General features: G+C 38.6%; 1 protein-coding gene across 18 annotated transcripts in view; it reads right to left on the bottom strand.

Annotated features, from left to right (window-relative positions):
• Crem (cAMP responsive element modulator) overlaps nucleotides 1–18,556 on the bottom strand; it is a 71,474-nt gene that overhangs the window by 13,102 nt on the left and 39,816 nt on the right. For 6 of the 18 annotated variants that reach the window (XM_074056376.1, XM_074056379.1, XM_074056380.1 and 3 more), the window contains 3 exons: nucleotides 17,151–17,248; nucleotides 16,883–17,022; nucleotides 7,567–7,755 (listed from right to left, as the gene is read on the bottom strand). In XM_074056376.1, the coding sequence (XP_073912477.1) occupies nucleotides 7,567–7,755; nucleotides 16,883–17,022; nucleotides 17,151–17,248 (427 nt within the window). Of the gene's footprint in view, nucleotides 1–2,008; nucleotides 2,324–7,566; nucleotides 7,756–16,858; nucleotides 17,023–17,150; nucleotides 17,249–18,556 lie in introns of those variants that run through there. The other 12 variants (XM_074056383.1, XM_074056385.1, XM_074056386.1 and 9 more) reach the window with 7 other exon arrangements.

The raw sequence follows: 18,556 nt of genomic DNA, 5'->3' as shown, positions 1-18,556 counted from the left end.
CCTGGGGACTTTTGAAAAATTTCTTAAATTATGTGCTGTTTTGATTCTTTAAAAAAAAAAAAAAAAAAAGGAAATAAAGCCTTTCTCATTTTCAAAGAGCTTTTTAGCTAGCAGTGATTCTGTGAGAACAGAACAGTTTTTTAAAAAATCATTATTTCCAAAAACACAATCAGGTCATGAGAAAAAAAAAGTTCTATATTGTTTGACATTTCTAAGTTTCAGTGTTTTGAAAGTTTTAAACCCAAAAGGGAAATCATGAGTATTTAGCATTAGTGGTGACAACAGATTATGAAAACAAATTCTTCAAAGATAGTATGTTCACTTCATAAACATAAATGCACAAAATGTTAATTTATAAGCAATGGCTAAAATTTATGTAAATATTTAACTGAAACATTCATATTTAAATATACTCAGTATTTTTAATTATTTTATTTTTTTGTGCTTAGGCAAGTCAAATAGTGAACAGGAATTAAAGGTTTAGTTAAAAGAAATATATAAACCAATACCTTTTAGAAAATAAATGTATGCACAAAAATGCCTTTCAGTTCTAAGGCACCACACGGTGTTCCTAATATATGACATGGAGTCTTTGAGATCATTTTCAGTTCTTTTGTATCTTATAATAAATTTGTCATTTGAGAGTTTCTACAGCACCCCTATAAAGTCACAAAAACTTCTTTTGACAAAACAAACCAAACAAAAAACTCCTTAGACAATCTTAAAAAGAATTGGATGCAGGTTTTACTAGCTCAAAACAATGGACTGCTCCAATCCAGGAGTCTGGGCTCACTAACCCTAATGAGCTAAATTGTGGTGAAGCCTGTGTAATCACCCATTCATCAGTGAACTCAACTGCAAATTCAGAACTGGGTTACAATAAGACCAACTGAATAAACAATGTTGCAAAAGCACACAAAGGTCACTAGTTACTAAGTCTTTCAAAATCACTTATCTGTAATTGAAAAAAGCAAACCACTTACGGAATTACTGGTTACAGATTTAAATTCCAGAGGTTGGGGAAGTGAGAGAAAGGGATGGAGAGGGGGGAGGGGGACAGGGAGAACGACACAATGAAAAAGACCAGCACTTCCGGGACTGGGCACTAGAGAGCACTCTGAATCCCGGGGTCCTGTAGATAGAGTAGGAGCCCAGAACCCCTCAAACCTAAATATAGGCCATTTGTCCGGAACGTGTGGGACAGCCCCATGAGGGGGCACGACCTTACCGCTGAGCTGGCAGGCCAGGCCCTGGTGGCGTTCGGGGAGGGAAAGAGCCCCCTCTGCAGCAGACTGTCCCCCGGAAGGGCAGGTTGGAGCAAAGGCAGGAGGAAAGCTCCTCCAGCTCGGGCGCCCTGGGAGCCCAGCCCGATCTGTCAGCAGCGCTTGACAAAGCCGAGAGGAACTGACTAAGTGACAGCGTGCCTGCCGCTGACGTCAGTGTGCAGCTCGCTTGGAGTTAACTTTTCCACTTCCCTGCTGAAACACGATTCCAGGAAATGTAGTGACGTCAGCCCTTTGAACTCAATTAGCGGAGGAGCAGACCATTTTCAGGACGGGAGGAAAGACCCGGGCAGGGAGGGCGGCCTTGCGATCACCCTGTATAAGCCTCTGCTCTTCGGGCCACCTCTGTGCCCAGTAATGAAAGCGGAAGCCTCACTGTTTGCAACGTGAAACCATAAACGCTTGGCTTGTGACCACAGACACAACTTGCAACAGGTTGCCCGAGAAAGAACAGCGTGTTTCCGCGGGGTGGATGGGCTGGTGCAGGGGAGGGGTGGAGCGAGAGAGACAGGGTCCAGCCCACGATCAAAACTGATCAAAACAACAATTTCCTTAAGATGCCTTCACACAGGAGCTGAGCGTGCAAACAGACCTCAAAGAAACTTCTTACCTCCAAGCGACTAGGAAATAACACTTTTTGAAAACACTCCAATGGTCCCAAATACTTTTCCTAAACTTCCAAAAACACCTGCAGTATTCATCAAGCCCTTCTTTGAAATTCTTACCTGTTTCATCGCCAGTTACAGCCATGACGGGCTTCTGCATGCAGAATGCTCTTGTGTCCCCTCCCTGTCACAGTTCCACATAAAGTGTTCCAAACTAGCAAGCATGTGCAAGATAAGCAGGAGTACTGACATCACAATGACATCACTAGCCTATCGCTGCCATCAATTTGCTTTGTCACAAGCGAGCTCACGGAAACCAGAGCCCTATAAAAACTCTTCCTGTAATAAAACATCTCAATGCCCTTGTTTCTCATTTTTACATAAAAGTCTCTTGAGATGAGCTCTGGCAAAAAGTGACTCTAGCTTTAGAAGTTCCAGGGTTGGATCTTAAGAAGTTACTTATTATTGCTGTTTCCAAGGTTTCTAAGTAAACATGGGGGAGGGAAGGGAAAAACCCTATCTACTTTTTTTTTGTAATTCAAAGAAGAAAACAAGTACTTGGAGGTTCTAACTTTGGGGATTAAAAAAAAAACAAAAAACCTGTGGGTGCAAAAATACTGTTTCCTAGCCCCTTCTAAATTTAGCAAGTAAGAACTAGCCAGTTGCCTTTTTCACTTACATTTCTATTTGCAGAACCATTTGCTCTACTACCATAAAATCCAGCTGTTCCTCTAACAAATTGGCTAATTGCACTCAAAGGGAATAGATATTGAAATTTTAAAAATTCACTATGCTAATGTAGCAAGTTTTATATAGCATTCTTTCATAACTGTTAGATTAAATCAAATGAACTTGCTGATATTTGACCTTTTTGTTTCACAAAAATAGCAATTTGTAATTCAATTTAATGCATTATTTTTACCAACTAAAGCCCCTTGAAAAGAATTTTGTGATTTTTAAAATTCATACAAAAATCACAATTACTGTTCACAAAAAATTTTTTTTTGGTGGTACTGGGGTTTGAACTCAGCCTTGTTCACAAACTTTTTCAAATGTCAAATTTTCTTTGGATCACTTAATGAAGGTTCAGCACATGAAAAGTGGATCATTACAGAAAATTTAAGAACAGCAAGTTTAGACACAAAGTTGGCAAATGTTCTGCAGTATACCAGACTATAGCCTGGGGAAGGGGGAAAGGGAACATCTGCATCTCTATTGCCAGAAATAAGTGGCATGCTGCTGACACCCTCTATTTCCCCCTCTCACCCCCCCCCCCAGTGGATTGTACAATGAGGAAAAGTCAGCCTGACCTGGTGTCAATGAAATGACATCCCAGTCCAGTTTTGCCTTCTTTGATGAAGCATCCCCCAGTAAACGCAGGGGCTTCCATTCAGGTTCATGGCAAGCGACAAGTCAGGAATGCTGCATGTTTCTAGTAATCCTCCAGAGCTCCTGCAAAGGCCTGGAATTTCCACTAAAGACACCCTGACTAAGTAAGAGTGCTCAACCTAGACATCAGTCTCAACCAGCGGCTCCATCCTGGACTCTTTCATCCCAGCCATTCCCAAGGGCTTGGGTCCAGGCGTACTATTAGCAAATTCTATTTCAAAGTTCAAAAAGTTCAGCATGATTTTTATCTCAATATTTCCTTACATTGGCATGAGGGTGCTGGAGAAGAGGGTAAGAAAGGGTACAGGGAGGATGCTTGGTTAATTATTGCTACTAGGAAGGTTTTAATGTATTTCCTAGATTAATGAAAGTCAGTCAATCAGCATGTGCAACTAACAACTTTTCCACACAGGAAGATTATGTCAGTTTCATTCTATGAATGATTACTGCACATTTATCATATGCCAGGGACTCTGCTAAGCACTAAGAATCATGGTCTAAACAGGACTTAGGATCTAGGCAGGAAACTGAGAGTCGTGGTCAGTGGCAACTTGAAGGGGGTTTTCGTTTGCCACATTTGGAAGGAAGGCTTCCTGGAGGAAGTCTCATCTAAGATGAAACCTGAATAATGCAAACAACCAGGAAAATGTGCTTGTGGAGACAAAAAGTAAGTATGAAAGTACTGGAGAGGAGAAAAGGATGGATCATCAGAGAAACCAAAAGGCATAGAACTGCATTACAAAAGAAGGAGAAGAAGAGAGGTAGGAGGCCAGCAAAGGAGCAAGGCCTAGATCCAACACAGGCTTGGGCCGCATGAAGAATTTTAGACCTTGTATAGCAAATAGTGGGCTTCATCGAATGGTTCTGATGTGATGTCATAGAGTGAATGTTTGTGTCCCTCCCATGCCTCTGCTGTAATTCTTAAACCAATCCACTAGTATAAGGAGGTAATTAGGTTTTGAGGGTGGAGCCCTCATGAGTGGGATTAGGCCCCTAGATGCTCCCTCACCTCTTCTACCATGTAAGGACACAAAGAGAAGGTGGCTGTCCAGGAACCAAAAATATGGCCCTCACCAGACACTGATTCCTAGACTTCCCTTCCTCCAGAAGTGTGCAAAGATAAATGTGTGTTGTGAAAGCTATTGATTGGCCTCATGTATTTCACTATAGCAGCTTGAGTGGATTGGGACACATGTATAAGTATTATAATGTTGAAGGAGAAACATCAGGGTAACGCTCTTTGTTGTAAGAAACATTAGTGGTTTCCAGAATCTCTGAGAGGGGTGAAGACAGAGACTCTCGTTGAGCCAAGAAGAGAGCTGTTGTGTCTGTCATGACTAGGAGTACTAGTTTCAGGGCAGCCACCTGCATTGCAACAGGAGTGAAGATCACAGGGTAGCAGCCTGAACTAGACAGGGACCGTGAGGGTGGGAGAGTAAAGATGTGGGTGACTTAGCTGGGGGAAAGAATCTATATGAAGTGGCTTTGGGTGGAAAGGGGTAGAAAAGAGTGGAAAGGGGTAGAAAAGAAAGGGGGGACTCCCAGGTTTCTGACTTAAAGCAACAGATGGGAAAGAGTTTATCAGTGAAACAGTGACAGGAGATCTAGGGTGGAAAAATGGAAGTCAAGCTTTGGACTCAGGGAGTCAGAGATGTCTGTGGGTGGGGGAGGACACCTAAATAGCCACTTGGAGGGAAAGTCATCCAGGAAGAGAGTTAAAACCCACTGTAAGAGGGCCCAGAATGTAGCACTGAGAAATACCATAACATTTGGGAAACAGGCAAAGGAAGCCCAGCTCAGCAAAGGAGACTAGAAGACAGACAGGAAAGGGAGAAGAAAAATGGAGAATGGGGTGCCAGGAAGTAAAGGAAGCAGAGGTCAAGAGTGTTAAATACTGTGGAGACATCAGCAAGATAAGCACTGAGAATGCAGAAAGAAATTGATGCGACCTTTCAGTGAAGGGTGGGAGGTAAGAAGGGAATATTGTCTTTAAGTTCAGGAATGTCCATGGACTTTGCTATGCTTAACACAGATCTAGAATTCCTGGCTACTGTTATCTTTATAAAGAGAGAAAGGAAAGGAGAAAAAGAAAAGCAAGAAGAGATGAGACTGGGAGGAATCAACAAAACACCATTGTCTGTATGTGGCATAAACATTCACATAGATCACAGATGGACATAAAGAATGGGCATGTTATTAAAAGTAGTTAGAGTTTAGCAAGGTTAATCGATAAAAGATCCATTTAAAAAAAAAACAATGATTTTACTACATCAGCAACTAGACAATGTAATAGAAAAATAAGGTACAATTTATACCAGAAAACAAACAAAAAACCTACAATGTATTTAGGAAACAGTTGGGCAAGAACTTAATGGAGAAACAATTTCAACTGTTAAAAGAAAGTAAGATCTGAATAAGTGAGGCATTGTCTGGTTTGGGATTGGTCTTTTTTTTTTTTTTTTCTCGGTGCCGGGGGTTTGAACTCAGGGCCTACACCTTGAGCCACTCCACCAGCCCTTTTTTTGTGATGGGTGTTTTCGAGATAGGGTCTCACAAACTATTTGCTTGGGCTGGCTTCAAACCTTGATCCTCCTGATCTCTGCCTCCTGCTGCCTCCTGAGTAGCTAGGATTATGGGTATGAGCAACGGGTACCTGGCATGGAATTGGTCACTTCAACATTATTAAAGACTTCCACTCTACCTAAATTAATCTATAAGTTAAATGCAATCTCTTCATTTGTTTTATTTTGTTATTATTGTTACTTAAAAACTCAAACTTATGGTAAACACATATAATACCTCACCAATGCTAAATAAGAAAAAGACAAAGAAGGGGAACTTGTTCTATGAAATAACAAACCAGATGGCACATAGAAAGAAATGCATGGCACAGAGTAGAGAATTCTGAGAGCGATCCCAGTACACATGAGAACCTACTGTGTAACTAATGAGAGGCAAACCACCAGCAGGAACTCCATATTTGGAAAAAAATAAAATGGGTTCCTACCTAATACTGCATTCAGAGGTGGGTCCCACATGAATTAAGAAACTAGAACTATTAAGGTCATAGAAGCCAATGTAGAAAAGTAACTCTGTGACTTATGGAAGAAAAAGAGTTCTTAAAACCCCAAAACACAAAAGTTAGGTGTATATTATATAAAACAAAAAATTATAAAGACCAAGTCTCAAATTTGCAATTTTTTCCTATGTAAAAAAGATAACATGAGAAGAATTGACTATTTATTCTTTTATGATTACTCATTTAGTCATGTAGGGTTCATGAGTACAGGGAAAATATAACAGATGGTTTTAATTTTACTTTTAAAAGAGAACACTGAAGTATTGAGTGAATACTATGATTCTTTTTACAACATAAATATCACCATTTCAGTTCTTCATGTAGTCACACGTTAGTCCACATTAACTCTTAAAATAAGGAGTAAAGCTAAATACCAAGAGATTTGTCAATTATAATCTGTTTTTTCTCCATACTTGCAAAACTTTCAAACCAAACCAAAAAGAACTAGTATTACTCTCCCCATGGTGGCATATTTCTATAATTCTAGCACTTGGGGGGTTGAAGCCCAAGGCCAGCCTGGTCCACATAGCAAGACCCTGTCTCAAAAAGCAAAGCCCAAACAGAACAGCTCCCAAAAAACAAAACAATCCCCCAAACAATGACAACAACAAGTTGGTATGATGAATCCTAAGCAAATGAACCCAAAGGAATAGGACTAAATTAAACCATAGGCTTTTTGAAATTCACATTAAATACATGTTACAGTTATCATAAGCACAACTGAATGAAATTAAAATAATGCATAACTCAAATTTAATTGAAATCTTAATAACCCTAAGAGCTTAGAGCTATATCCTAACTGTTTTATTTCACTACAGTCAACTTTCATATGAGCTAGAATGAGTAACTTAAACTGCAATATAAAAGAACAATTCACACAAAAACCAGCATTTGTTTTTAAATGAGTTGTCTGGAAGTTAGACTTGAATGTAATAGCTATGGAAAAAAACAAACTCAGGGCTTCACAGACTACACACTTAATTCTGATAGAATAGGTAACAGAATATATTAGGTACAGCATTTATGGATGACAACTGAAGATCTTCTCATTTAACTTGTTTAATGCATTAAAACATTCCTTCTTCAATCCTTTTAAGTGTTCCCCACCCTCCCCATCTATCTTCTACATATTTCACAAACTATGAAATTGCCTCTAAAAGGTGTCATATAGTAATAGGTATCCTAAATGTATTAGATTAATAAGCTGTACCTTGAACAACAACCTGGCTGCCTGGGACAAAGAACTGCTGTGTGCCATCAGCTGATTGTGCTGCGTACTGTACAATTGTAGCACCTGGTGGAGGAGCTCCTGAATTTGTCATTGTTAATGCCTGTAGTCCCTGAACTCCATCAGATCCTGGGTTAGAAATCTGGATTGTTCCACCTTGGGCTATAGCAACTTGATAGAAAAAGAAAAGAAATATTAGAGAATTTTAAGTTTCATTTTTAATAACCCTATACTCTAGGTCTATGTATTACTGTTGCTTCTCTTTCTCAAGTTACCCTTATTTTTCTATGCTTACAAACACTCGGAATATATTTTATATTCAGAATTTTTGACACTCCTAGAATCCATGGGCTTTTCCTCCTCCCTGGCATCTGTGCAATTACATTTATTGAAAAGGAAGAATAAAGAAGCAGACAGGCGGATGGTCAAGCTTCTTGGTGGTTTCCATTCTCTCAGATGTTTGTAGTGTAAGTGTTAAAACACTTACAAAATGATCACTGAAGCCTGGCGCTGGTGGCTTGCACCTGTGATCCTGGCTGCTCAGGAGGCTCTGCAATAGAACCCAGCCCTTCCCACAAAAATGGAGGGGGGGGGGGTAGGCTTCTTTTAAAGTAACTTGTATTTGGGTTTTAAAACACATGTCTACAAAACTGTAACCTTTAGCATTTTGACTATGTCAGGAGAACCCTGAAATATAAAATGCTAAGTTGGAAAAACCTGACTAGGTAACTCTACTAAAACAATTTATGTTACAATATTTACCAGTGGCAACAACATGAGGCAGACTTCCCCTAAATATCAAGATTAGTCAGTCACGTTGAAAAGTTAATATATTAACTAAAGTTTCAAAAGAATAATTGATCAAGTGTTTTGTTTTAAAATTTCACTAACAGACAAATAAGAACTGTTTAAAATACTTGAGAGGTACGTATATTTTAACATAAAGATTAATAGAAACTAAGGGTTATTCTTTTTCAAGTCACATATAAACTTTAAGGGTTATTCTTTTTTAAGTCACATATAAACTATGTCTACTTAATTAGACTTCATAATGAAGATTTTAAAGCCATATTATGAAAAAAAGAAAAACTATTTTAGGAGAAAAAAATAAAAACCACTTCATCAAAATAGATAAATAAAAACTCAGCATCAGAATAACACTACACATACAAGTCACTGTAAATGCCTGTTAGGAGTGGTATGGTAGTGTTTAAAGTACACCCCGAATATGTCCAAGTCATTTATACACATTTAATGACATCTAAGCAAAGACGACCCACTGTGTAAAGCCATCAGAACTGTGGGAAGAGTAACAACAACAACAATGAATTTTCAGGGTGTATTTTTCTTTTTTCTTATTTTTTTTTCCTGTGGTACTGGAGTTTGAACTCAGGGCCTACACCTTGAGTCACTCCAACAGCCCTATTTTTGTGAAGGGTTTTTTGAAATAGGGTCTCAAGAACTATTTGCCTGGGCTGGCTTTGAACCACAATCCTCCTGATCTCTGCCTCCTGAGTAGCCAGGATTACAGGTGCCCAGCTAAATTTTCAGTTTTTGACTTAAGCTTCTAGTGGCTAACACAAAAAGATGGGTTAACATTTCTGGAAAGATATCAACTCAGATGTATGTTGTATGTGTTGGTTCACTGGCAGGCCACTGTTAGATGAGGACTGACAGAAACAGAAGCATCAGTAACAAAATGCCAAGTGCACTGAGACCGAGAAAACTTGATGTAATAGTGCATTATATTCTCAATGTATTTTAAAAGCAGGACACCTTTAAACCACCACTTCTAAGGATTTCTAGTCTCAGGAATCAGTCCTCACAGAGGACTCATGAGAGGCCTAACTTCTTAAAAGGGAAGTATGAAAAAAAGAAGCAATATCCCTGCCTTGGATCTTCATGGCTGAACACAAATGAATTTTATAAGTAGTCATATACTTGAATTTGTACTTGCAGTTGATAATTAGTTTGCTGTCATAGACATAGTGCTGTGGAAAGAACAGCCACAGGCAGAATAATCACAAAGTGTGAGAAGCACAAAGCCTCACACGGAGCAGGTGCTCAGTAAATAACATGGATGAGTGGCCATCATTTCCTCACACATAGTACATTGTAAACTTGTGACTCTAGAAGAATTAAATGGTATGGTTTCAAAATTCCAGTTACCCTGTAATACTAACTACTTAGGAGGGAGAGATCAGAAGGATCACAGTTCAAAGCCAATCTGGGCAAATTGTTCATGAGACCCTACCTCAAAAATACCCAACCCCCAAAAAAGGGCTGGCAGAATGGCTCAAATGGTAGAGTGCGAGCCTATCAAACATGAGGCCTAAGTTCAAACTCTAGCACTGTAAAAAGAAAAAAAAAAAAATCCAACTACTGAACTTAATTTAGGCTTTTGGAGTAGTCATTGGAACCTCAAGATAGTAACAAAAATATCATTCTTTTTTAAAACTTTTTTAAAATTAAAAAAACATTCAAAATTAATTTTCTTTCTTTTTACTCTCTCTCTCTCTCTCTCTCTCTCTCTCTCTCTCTCTCTCTCTCTCTCTCTCTCTCTCTCTCAGTATTTTTCCCTAACATTCCAACCAAAGGGTTTTTTGGGATTTGTTGGGGTTTTTTCTTTCCTACTTTGAACAGCTGACATAACAAGATCTATGTGTCTTTTCATTTTAATTTCTGATGAAGTCAATATATAACTAGATAGGGAAAATGAAAGCTAATACACATAAGGTAGCTCTGGGAGAAACATTTCTACTGATATTCTCATACTTGAGCCTAACTATCCTTTTTATACTGACAGGGCTTGATTTTGGCATTATCAAATGACAGTGAACCTTCCCATTCAAAATGTTATCTCCTGGAGATGTGGCTCAAGCAGTAAAATGCCTGCTTCCAAGACAAAGCCATGAGTTTAAACCCCAGTCTCACCAAAAAAAAAAAAGTAATCTTCTGTCGACAATAAACAAGATTAACCAATGCTTTAAGGATCCCAGAAATAGGCTTGCGTGTATCTATCTGTAGTCAAATATCTGAGTAGGATGCATCTTAGGTTTCAAAATGTTCAGGGAGATCATAATTTGTTTTAGTAACCATAAATCAAGATAAGTAGTCAGAAAAAATAAGATGAAATTACCTAAATGAATTCAGAGATATGTTCTATTTTAGCATTTAAAAACTTACAATGGAAAAGTTCCAGCAAACATAAAAGAAAATTTTTTGTTATCCATTTCCCCTGATCACTCACATCCTCCCTTCTTTTGCCTCAAAACAAATCACAAAGTAGGCACTCTACCACTTGAGACTTTCTGCCATCCTCTTAAATAATAGGTTTATAAAATAATTTAAACTGAATTAAAAATGAACAGCTAGATTATGTAATTCTTTTTTTTTCCCCCCAGTACTGGGGCTTGAACTCAGGACTTACATACACACACATGGGTATTTTTGAGATAGGGCCTCATGAACTATTTGCCTGGGCTGGCTTTGAACCATGATCCTCCTGATCTCTGCCTCCTGAGTAGCTAGGATCACAGGCATGAGGCACTGGTGCCCAGCAACTGAATTCTTTATCAATTTCCATTATTACTGATTCAAGTCTGCTAGTCTGCTATCAGTTCACAGTAGAGGTAGGTAGAAGTTAGGTCTTGATTTTTCTCATTGTTCTGGGAGCTACATTAGCAAACACAAGGCCCTGAGTTTAAACCCCAGTATTGTATTAAAAAGACAAAAAGAGAGAAAGGGGGAGGAAGAGAGAGAGAGAGAGAGAGAGAGAGAGAGAGAGAGAGAAAAGAAAGAAGGAAGGAAAGTGAGCAGAAAAGAGTTTTCTAGCCAGGAATGGTGGTATACAGCTTTAATCCTAGCACTTGGGAGCATAAGGCAGGAGAATCTTGAGTTTGATTCAAGTCTGGGCTACACAGTGAAACCCTTCTCAAAAACATAAACAACAAAAAACCCATAAGAGAAAGTTTGCCTAAACAGCACAAAATTTACTCATTCACTAAGTATATTTCTACTAAGTTAGTTTTAGCTGGTTATACAAACATCTTTATATGCATTCTTATATAATATTTAGTTTTTAAATCAGTATCAACCTAAGTGTGGTTTTCTGACTCCACAATTCATCACCATATACCAGGGGTACCATAGAGGATGGTATCATACCAATGACAACAAATGCTAAAAAATTTCCTAAGATACAAAACTGTACTTAGAAATCAGCTTCTTTCATTTTTTATGGGATGAAAATACAATATTAGTAAAAAAAAAAAAAGTTAAGTAAAGAAGTATTTAAGCCCTATATAATTGACAAAGAAAAAAAACATTAATTTAAAATGGGTAAAAAACTGAAAAAAGAATTCATGAACAAATAAGTGGATTTATTCAAATTAAAATCGAATCTGAGTTCTTTTCACTGATGCCATGTACATCAAATTTTACAAATTTACACTTATGAGCAATTCAAATAACATAAACATATGTTCAGGTAGTTACAATGTAAAACTGCCTTTATTCCAAGTTGGGATAAAAAGATTTGTAAATGTGCTTAGCTGGATTCAGTCCCCAGCTCCTCAAAAACAAACAAACAAACTACAAAACAACAATAACAAAAGACCAAACAACCCCCTCCCCCAACCCAGCAGACAGACTTGCTTTTGTTCCAATGAGTCCTTAGGTTTAAATTAAATTCAAAAAGCAAATAAAAAAGAGAAATTATGAGTATCTGTTCCTTAAACGCCAAGAGGTATGTATAACAGTAAATCATGTTATAATAAAAATAGCAACACCAAGGTCAAAGAGCCCTATTTACATTAAGAAGTACTTGAACTAATTTTGAAACAGTTACCTTAAGGGTTGTAAGCAATGCTGCTATCAAGAATAAATAACTCAAATGCATTTACTTCAGCATGTGTAAGCCTATTCTGTCAATCTCCTCTATTTAAAAAATGGTGCAGTCTAGGGAGGCAAAGATCAGGAGGATTGCTGTTTGAGGCCAGCCTAGGCAAATAGTTTGTGAGACCCTATCTCAAAAATACCCAACACAAAAAAGGGCTGGCAGAGTTGCACAAGTGGTAGAGCACCTGCCTAGCAAGCCTGAGGCCCTGAGCTCAAACCCCAGTATCACCACCCCACCCCCATGATGTTTATTCATATGAATCTCCTAGGAATTCTGAATTCCTTAAGTAGTCCACCAAGTTCATTTTTGTATTAATTCACACACCTTTGATATATAAGAATTCCAGTAAAGATAAGTTAACAGAGACTCATTTTAACAAGGTTCCTAGTGAAATAAAGAAAAGGATCAGGGGACATCTAGAAAAGAGGAGTGTGAAGTCTTGGTGGTAGCCCTGAATTTGTGTGGGAAGGGGTTGGGTTTAGTAGGGTGGGGGATAGTAAAATGCCTTTCTCTTTAGAGAAAATTTACTAAATTAAGAAACTTCACTGTGGTGCTGGTGGCTCATACCTGTAATCCTAGCTACTCAGGAGGCAGAGATCAGGAGGACCATGGTTCAAAGCCAGATTGGGCAAATAGTTTGTGAGACCCTACCTCAAAATAAACCTTCACAAAAAAAGGGCTGGTGGAGTAACTGAAGGTGTAGGCCCTGAGTTCAAACCCCAGCACTACAAAAAGAAAAAAAAAGAAAAAGAAAAACCTCAAACATTTAAATTTCTTTAGTAGCTTTTACTTTGCTTTTTGAATTCACTCCTTTACAGTGTATCTTAACTATCTTAGGCCTGCTTGTAACATTCTTGGCTAATTCCAAGCCTATCTCAATTGCCATCTTTCAGGTATATTCTCTTGGGATAGAACAGATTTTCTTTGACAAGAATCATTGAACGTGGTGCTAGGGATGGACCCAGGGCCTTTCACATTCCAGGCAAAGCCCCACTGCTGAGCCACAGCCCAGCTCCACTTAACAGTTACACAACAACCTGTCACTGTGATTTCAACTTCTGGTGAACATTTTTCAGGTAACTCACTTGCTTGGTGCTCATTCATAAATCCCTGCATTCTAAGTTCAAATTTTTAAGTCCTTCTCCTACGCCCAGGTAGTACCTTATTCTGACTTTGCAATTTCTAGTTTTTTTGTGATTAAAAAAATAAGTCTAAATAACAAGGATAACTTCTGTCAAATATCTTTCAATTATTAAAAATGTAACTGCTTGTATATGAGAAAACTTGAGTTCACTTCTTTTTCTTATATTTCTTCCACTGTGATATGCATCACACAGATACATTCAAAACATATGTAGAAAAAGAACCAGAGATTCTAGTAAAATAAACTCTAATCTAAAACCAGAGGGACACTGGTAATTGCTTCTATTTCTACACATTTAGATACAACATCAAAGCATCAACATCTGTTAAGTTTTTCCTAGTAAAAAATAAGATTAATGAAGTGGATCTTGTGTGTATAAATATATATGTATCATCTAATTAAAGTACATAAGTGATTTTTAAAAGTATAAATATTAGGATTTACTTCTCAAATGAAACAATTATCTACATAAAAAAGTGTCACTAAATGTCCCAAAAATGCATTAACAAAGGCAATATTGTTTGTGTGAAGCAATAAATGGCATTTTTACCTGAGCACTACACACAGAGAGCAACCGCAATTCTCATGACAAGAATTGTCAGTGCCATACTGTATAGGTCCAAATTAGAACACCAAACAGAATCCCTGACTTCTTGTGTGGTAACAGATAAAGGTCTAACTTCCAAACATGCAGTTTTCTAGTTCTCTCTCAGAGCCCTGACTCCACTACTTCTGTCACCCCTGTGTGCACACAGGTAACAAGGTGCCCAGTTCCCTGCTGGAAAGGCAGAGGAGCTGGCTGAAGGGATAGTGTAAGGAACATGAGTGAGACTCTGCCATAGACAGCCTAACTCTCTTGCCTTATCTCAGCAGTGGCACACCTTCTCCCCTTTATTTTACCTTTTGTCTGCACACTAACCCTGGAGTCTGACCATTTAAATCATTCCCACTTCAAACACCAAAACCTGAGATGCAAAATTAAAGCTCCTCATTGAGTTAGCACAAGACAGATCCCGGATGCCTTTCTCATGCTGGCTCCAATTGCACATTCTCTTAATCTCATATTTTCACTATTTCAAATTTTCAGATAATAATCTAGGTAAATTAACCTAGGAAATCTACTTTCCTGTTCCCTTGTATCATTAGGATATTGCAAAGAAATATCCAAACAACAGCCTCCTAGCTATCCCCAAACTTGGGAAGTCTTAAATTATTTGGCAGTGATTTCCAAACTTTTCCCTGTGATGACACAAACTGAAAATTGATAACATGCATACAGCCCACTGGGGTGGACTGCTCAAGGCCAAGGCTGCCCAGTCATGAGGTTCCAGCTGCTCCCTGGCCTGCCCAGTCCCTCTGGGAACTGAGGCACAGCATCTCTGCCCTCCTGGGACCTGGCACCACACCACAGAGCACAGTGATTTGTAGTCCTAAAACTCCTACCACGTATTCCCAGGGTTCAGACAAAAAAATATACCAACAAGAGAAGTAATATATGAGATATGACAGTGAAAATCTCAAGGTCTAATTCTTGCAAGTAGGGGAGCTTTCTTTTCCTGACGTGGACTTTGGACATGTCCATTAAGCTTGTTGTGGAGGCTGGGGACAAACTGTACCCCAATCTTGACAAGTATCATGACAGGGGCTCCCATATCCACCACACGAGAATTACTTTAATAGCTTAAAACTGCAAATTTCTTACCACTACAAGAAAAATTCTAAAAAGAAGCAAAAAGCCAATTAATAGCTATAAAAGATCTTCCCATAGCCAGGTTTTAAGATTTGGCCTTTTCAAGCCAGGTGCTGGTGGCTCACGCCTATTATCCTAGTTACTCAGAGGGCAGAGATCAGGAAGATCTTGGTTCAAAAACAGCCTGGGCAAATACTTAGAGAGAACTTACCTCAAAAAAACATATCACAAAAATAGGGCTGGTGAAGTGGCTTAAGGTGGAGGCCCTGAGTTCAAACTCCAGTACCACAAAAAAAAAAAAAAGATTCAGTCTTTTCTAGGTTTGCTTGCTTTCTAAAGGAAAAACAGAGAGCATAGCAGAGCTGGTGGAGTGGCTCAAGGTGTAGGAACTGAGTTCAAACCCTAGTACCACAGAAACAAACAAACAAAAAACAGCATATCTGAAATCTTAGCATCTTATTTGGAAAAACAGTATTTATTATCACGTATAGTCCATTAACAAATTAGCTTTTACTATCATGTCTCCTACTCCTCTGCCCCCTTTTCTTGCTTTCTAACTCTCATTTTTAAAAATTATTTTTGTTTATCAAAATGTTCTTAATTTGGGGGAAAAAAACCCAGTGCTTCAATTAGAGGAAAAAAGCACAGACTTAACAGGCCATTAAAATGCACAAGAATAAGTGTGAACATATTTATTTACTCAGAGTTTTCACTGCATAAAAGTTCAAATAAAATGACCTATCCAATTGTCATAGTTTTTTAAAAGTTAAATCGTTTTTAATTTTCTTTTAGGAAAAACTTCAGTGCAAATTAGCACAGTAGAGTGTAGTGAAAATACAATTACAGGTAAAGCATAATTTAGAATGCACATACCTCTGTTATATTAGTAAGAATGTTGGTAACAAAAGTCAACAAGAATGAAATACAGCCAGGCGCCAGTGGCTCACACCTGTAATCCTAACTACACAGGTTGCAGAGATCAGGAGGATCTCAGTTTGAAACCAGCCTGGGCAAATAGTTCACCACACCCTATCTCAAAAAACCCGTCATAAAAAAAACAGTAGGGCTGGTGGAGTGGCTCAAGGTGATGGCCCTGAGTTCAAGTCTCAGTACTACAAAAAAAACCCCAGATATTTCTATCACATGCATCACGAAGACAACAGAAACTATTAACTTCTGAACTTTTACTTGCGATAAATATAAACATATAAATAGGAAAACCCCTCATTTTATTTTTGCTCCCAAACCTTCTTCTAAGGGCTGGTGGAGTGGCTCAAGTGGTGGAGCACCTATCTAGCAAGCATGAGGCCGAGTTCAAACCCCAGCACCATCAAAAAAAAAAAAAAAAAACAAATCTTCTATATTGGCAATAAAATTTTTTGCTTTTCAACTCTCAATATAAATCTCTCATTTCTTTAACGTGTACTTCTCATTCTATGATACAGTTTAGTTAGGAATGACATATCTTAAAATGGAACAAGTTAACGCCAAAGCCCAAGTGGCTTGAAGGTAACAGAGAAGACTAATTGCTGGCACTCACTGGACGGAAATTCAGCATACATACTGTATTGCCCCGTGCTGGTTTGATATATGCTAGTTGGTACAGCCATAGCAAGGTTAGGGGCTGGTCCTTCTTCCTCTGATTTTTCTTCTTCAATCTTGGGAACACCAGGCACATCAGAGGAAAGTTCATTCAGTATTTTTCTAAAATGTAATTTAGCAATATAAGTATTCAGGATGTACAAGTAAGATAGAAAAGAGAAAAGCTTTGATCGACAGCTATTCTCCCTTCTGGGGGAGTATCATGCCAGTAGGAAGCTTAGTTAACTTACCTGTAAGAGGGTCTTCGTGAAAGGATTTCTCTACGTTTATGAGAATCAATTACACCTTCTGATTCTGCAGACTCATCTGTCTCTGCAATTGTTGCTACCTAGAATACAAGATTTTCTGAAATACATCATAAAATACATGATCTTCTTCCTCATTCAAAGCATGGTGGCTAAGGGTCTTTGTGGGCAGCACTGCACCAGGTGCTGTGGAGCAAGTGAACAAAAGGGCACAGTGACCGTGAACTCAAGAAGCTCCTGGTCTGGCTCAGGAAAGGAACACAGACAAAAACATTTATATGTGTGGCAAGAAAATGGTATAGATAATAAATACTATGGAAATGCATCCGAGATAGAGGCTCAAATGCCTCTAGGCTTCACAGAAAAGGATGAAGGTAAGATAGTTAAGATGGAGGATCCTAAACCTGAATGTGCCCTTCTCAGGCCACAGGGAGGGAGGGAGCCAGTGACAGAGGCCGAAAAAGTGCTCAATTTCAGTGCTCTCTTCACAGTACTGTATGTAGCTGGCTTGAGTTTGGTCTTCAAGTTAAGCATTAGTTAGCCCCAAAGAAGAAAGAACATTTAAATAAACCAGTGAGTAAACCAGGCCAGTTAAAGTTAGGATTTATAGTCAGGCACCGGTGGCTCATGCCTGTAATCCTGGCTACTTAGGAGGCTGAGATTGGGAGAATCAAGGTTGGAGACTACCTAGAGCAAATAGTTCGAAAGACCCCCTATTCAAAATAACCAGAGCAAAATGGACTGGAGGTGTGGCTCAAGCCGCACAGTGCCTGCTTTGCAAGCATGAAGCCCTGTCCCACCAAAAAAAAGTTAGAATTTAGATTACAAGGAGTAGGTTATGGTTTAATGGTTGTAGGTCTTGAAGATCAAATAAGAAATTTCTCCCTAAGCCAGGCACACAGTAATCCCAGCATTTGGGAGGCTGAAGCATGAGGATCGTGAGTTCAAGGCCAGCCTGGACTCCATGACAAGACCCCATCTCAAAAATTTATTTTTCTCCTTAAAAGAAGTATCATCATTTTCAGTATAACTTCATCTTTCAAGTCAGGTAATAATACAAATAATGTGATTTTAAGAAAAGTCAGAAAAATAAAATAATGAATCTCTGTAACAGCATGTCTACTGTCAATGTATTTGTCCATTAACTCTAGGACCTTGGGTAGCAAAGTTTACAAAATTCAGTTTACTTAATGCTACAATTACAGGAGAATTTTATTTAGCCAAAATCAAGAGGTTACTAAAACTATCAAGAATTCAAGCAAGGTCTGGTGCTGGTGGCTCATGCCTGTAATCCTAGCTAACTGGGAATCTGAGGTTGGGAGGATTGCAGTTGAAGCCAGCCTGAGCAAATAGATTAGGAGACCCCAGCTCCAAAATAACCAGAGCAAAAT

This window comes from Castor canadensis, chromosome 15 (assembly GCF_047511655.1).
Source record: "Castor canadensis chromosome 15, mCasCan1.hap1v2, whole genome shotgun sequence".
NCBI classification, from domain to species: domain Eukaryota; kingdom Metazoa; phylum Chordata; class Mammalia; order Rodentia; family Castoridae; genus Castor; species Castor canadensis.
The sequence above is the reverse complement of the archived record's forward strand: the minus strand, read 5'-3'. Positions and strand labels throughout refer to the sequence as shown.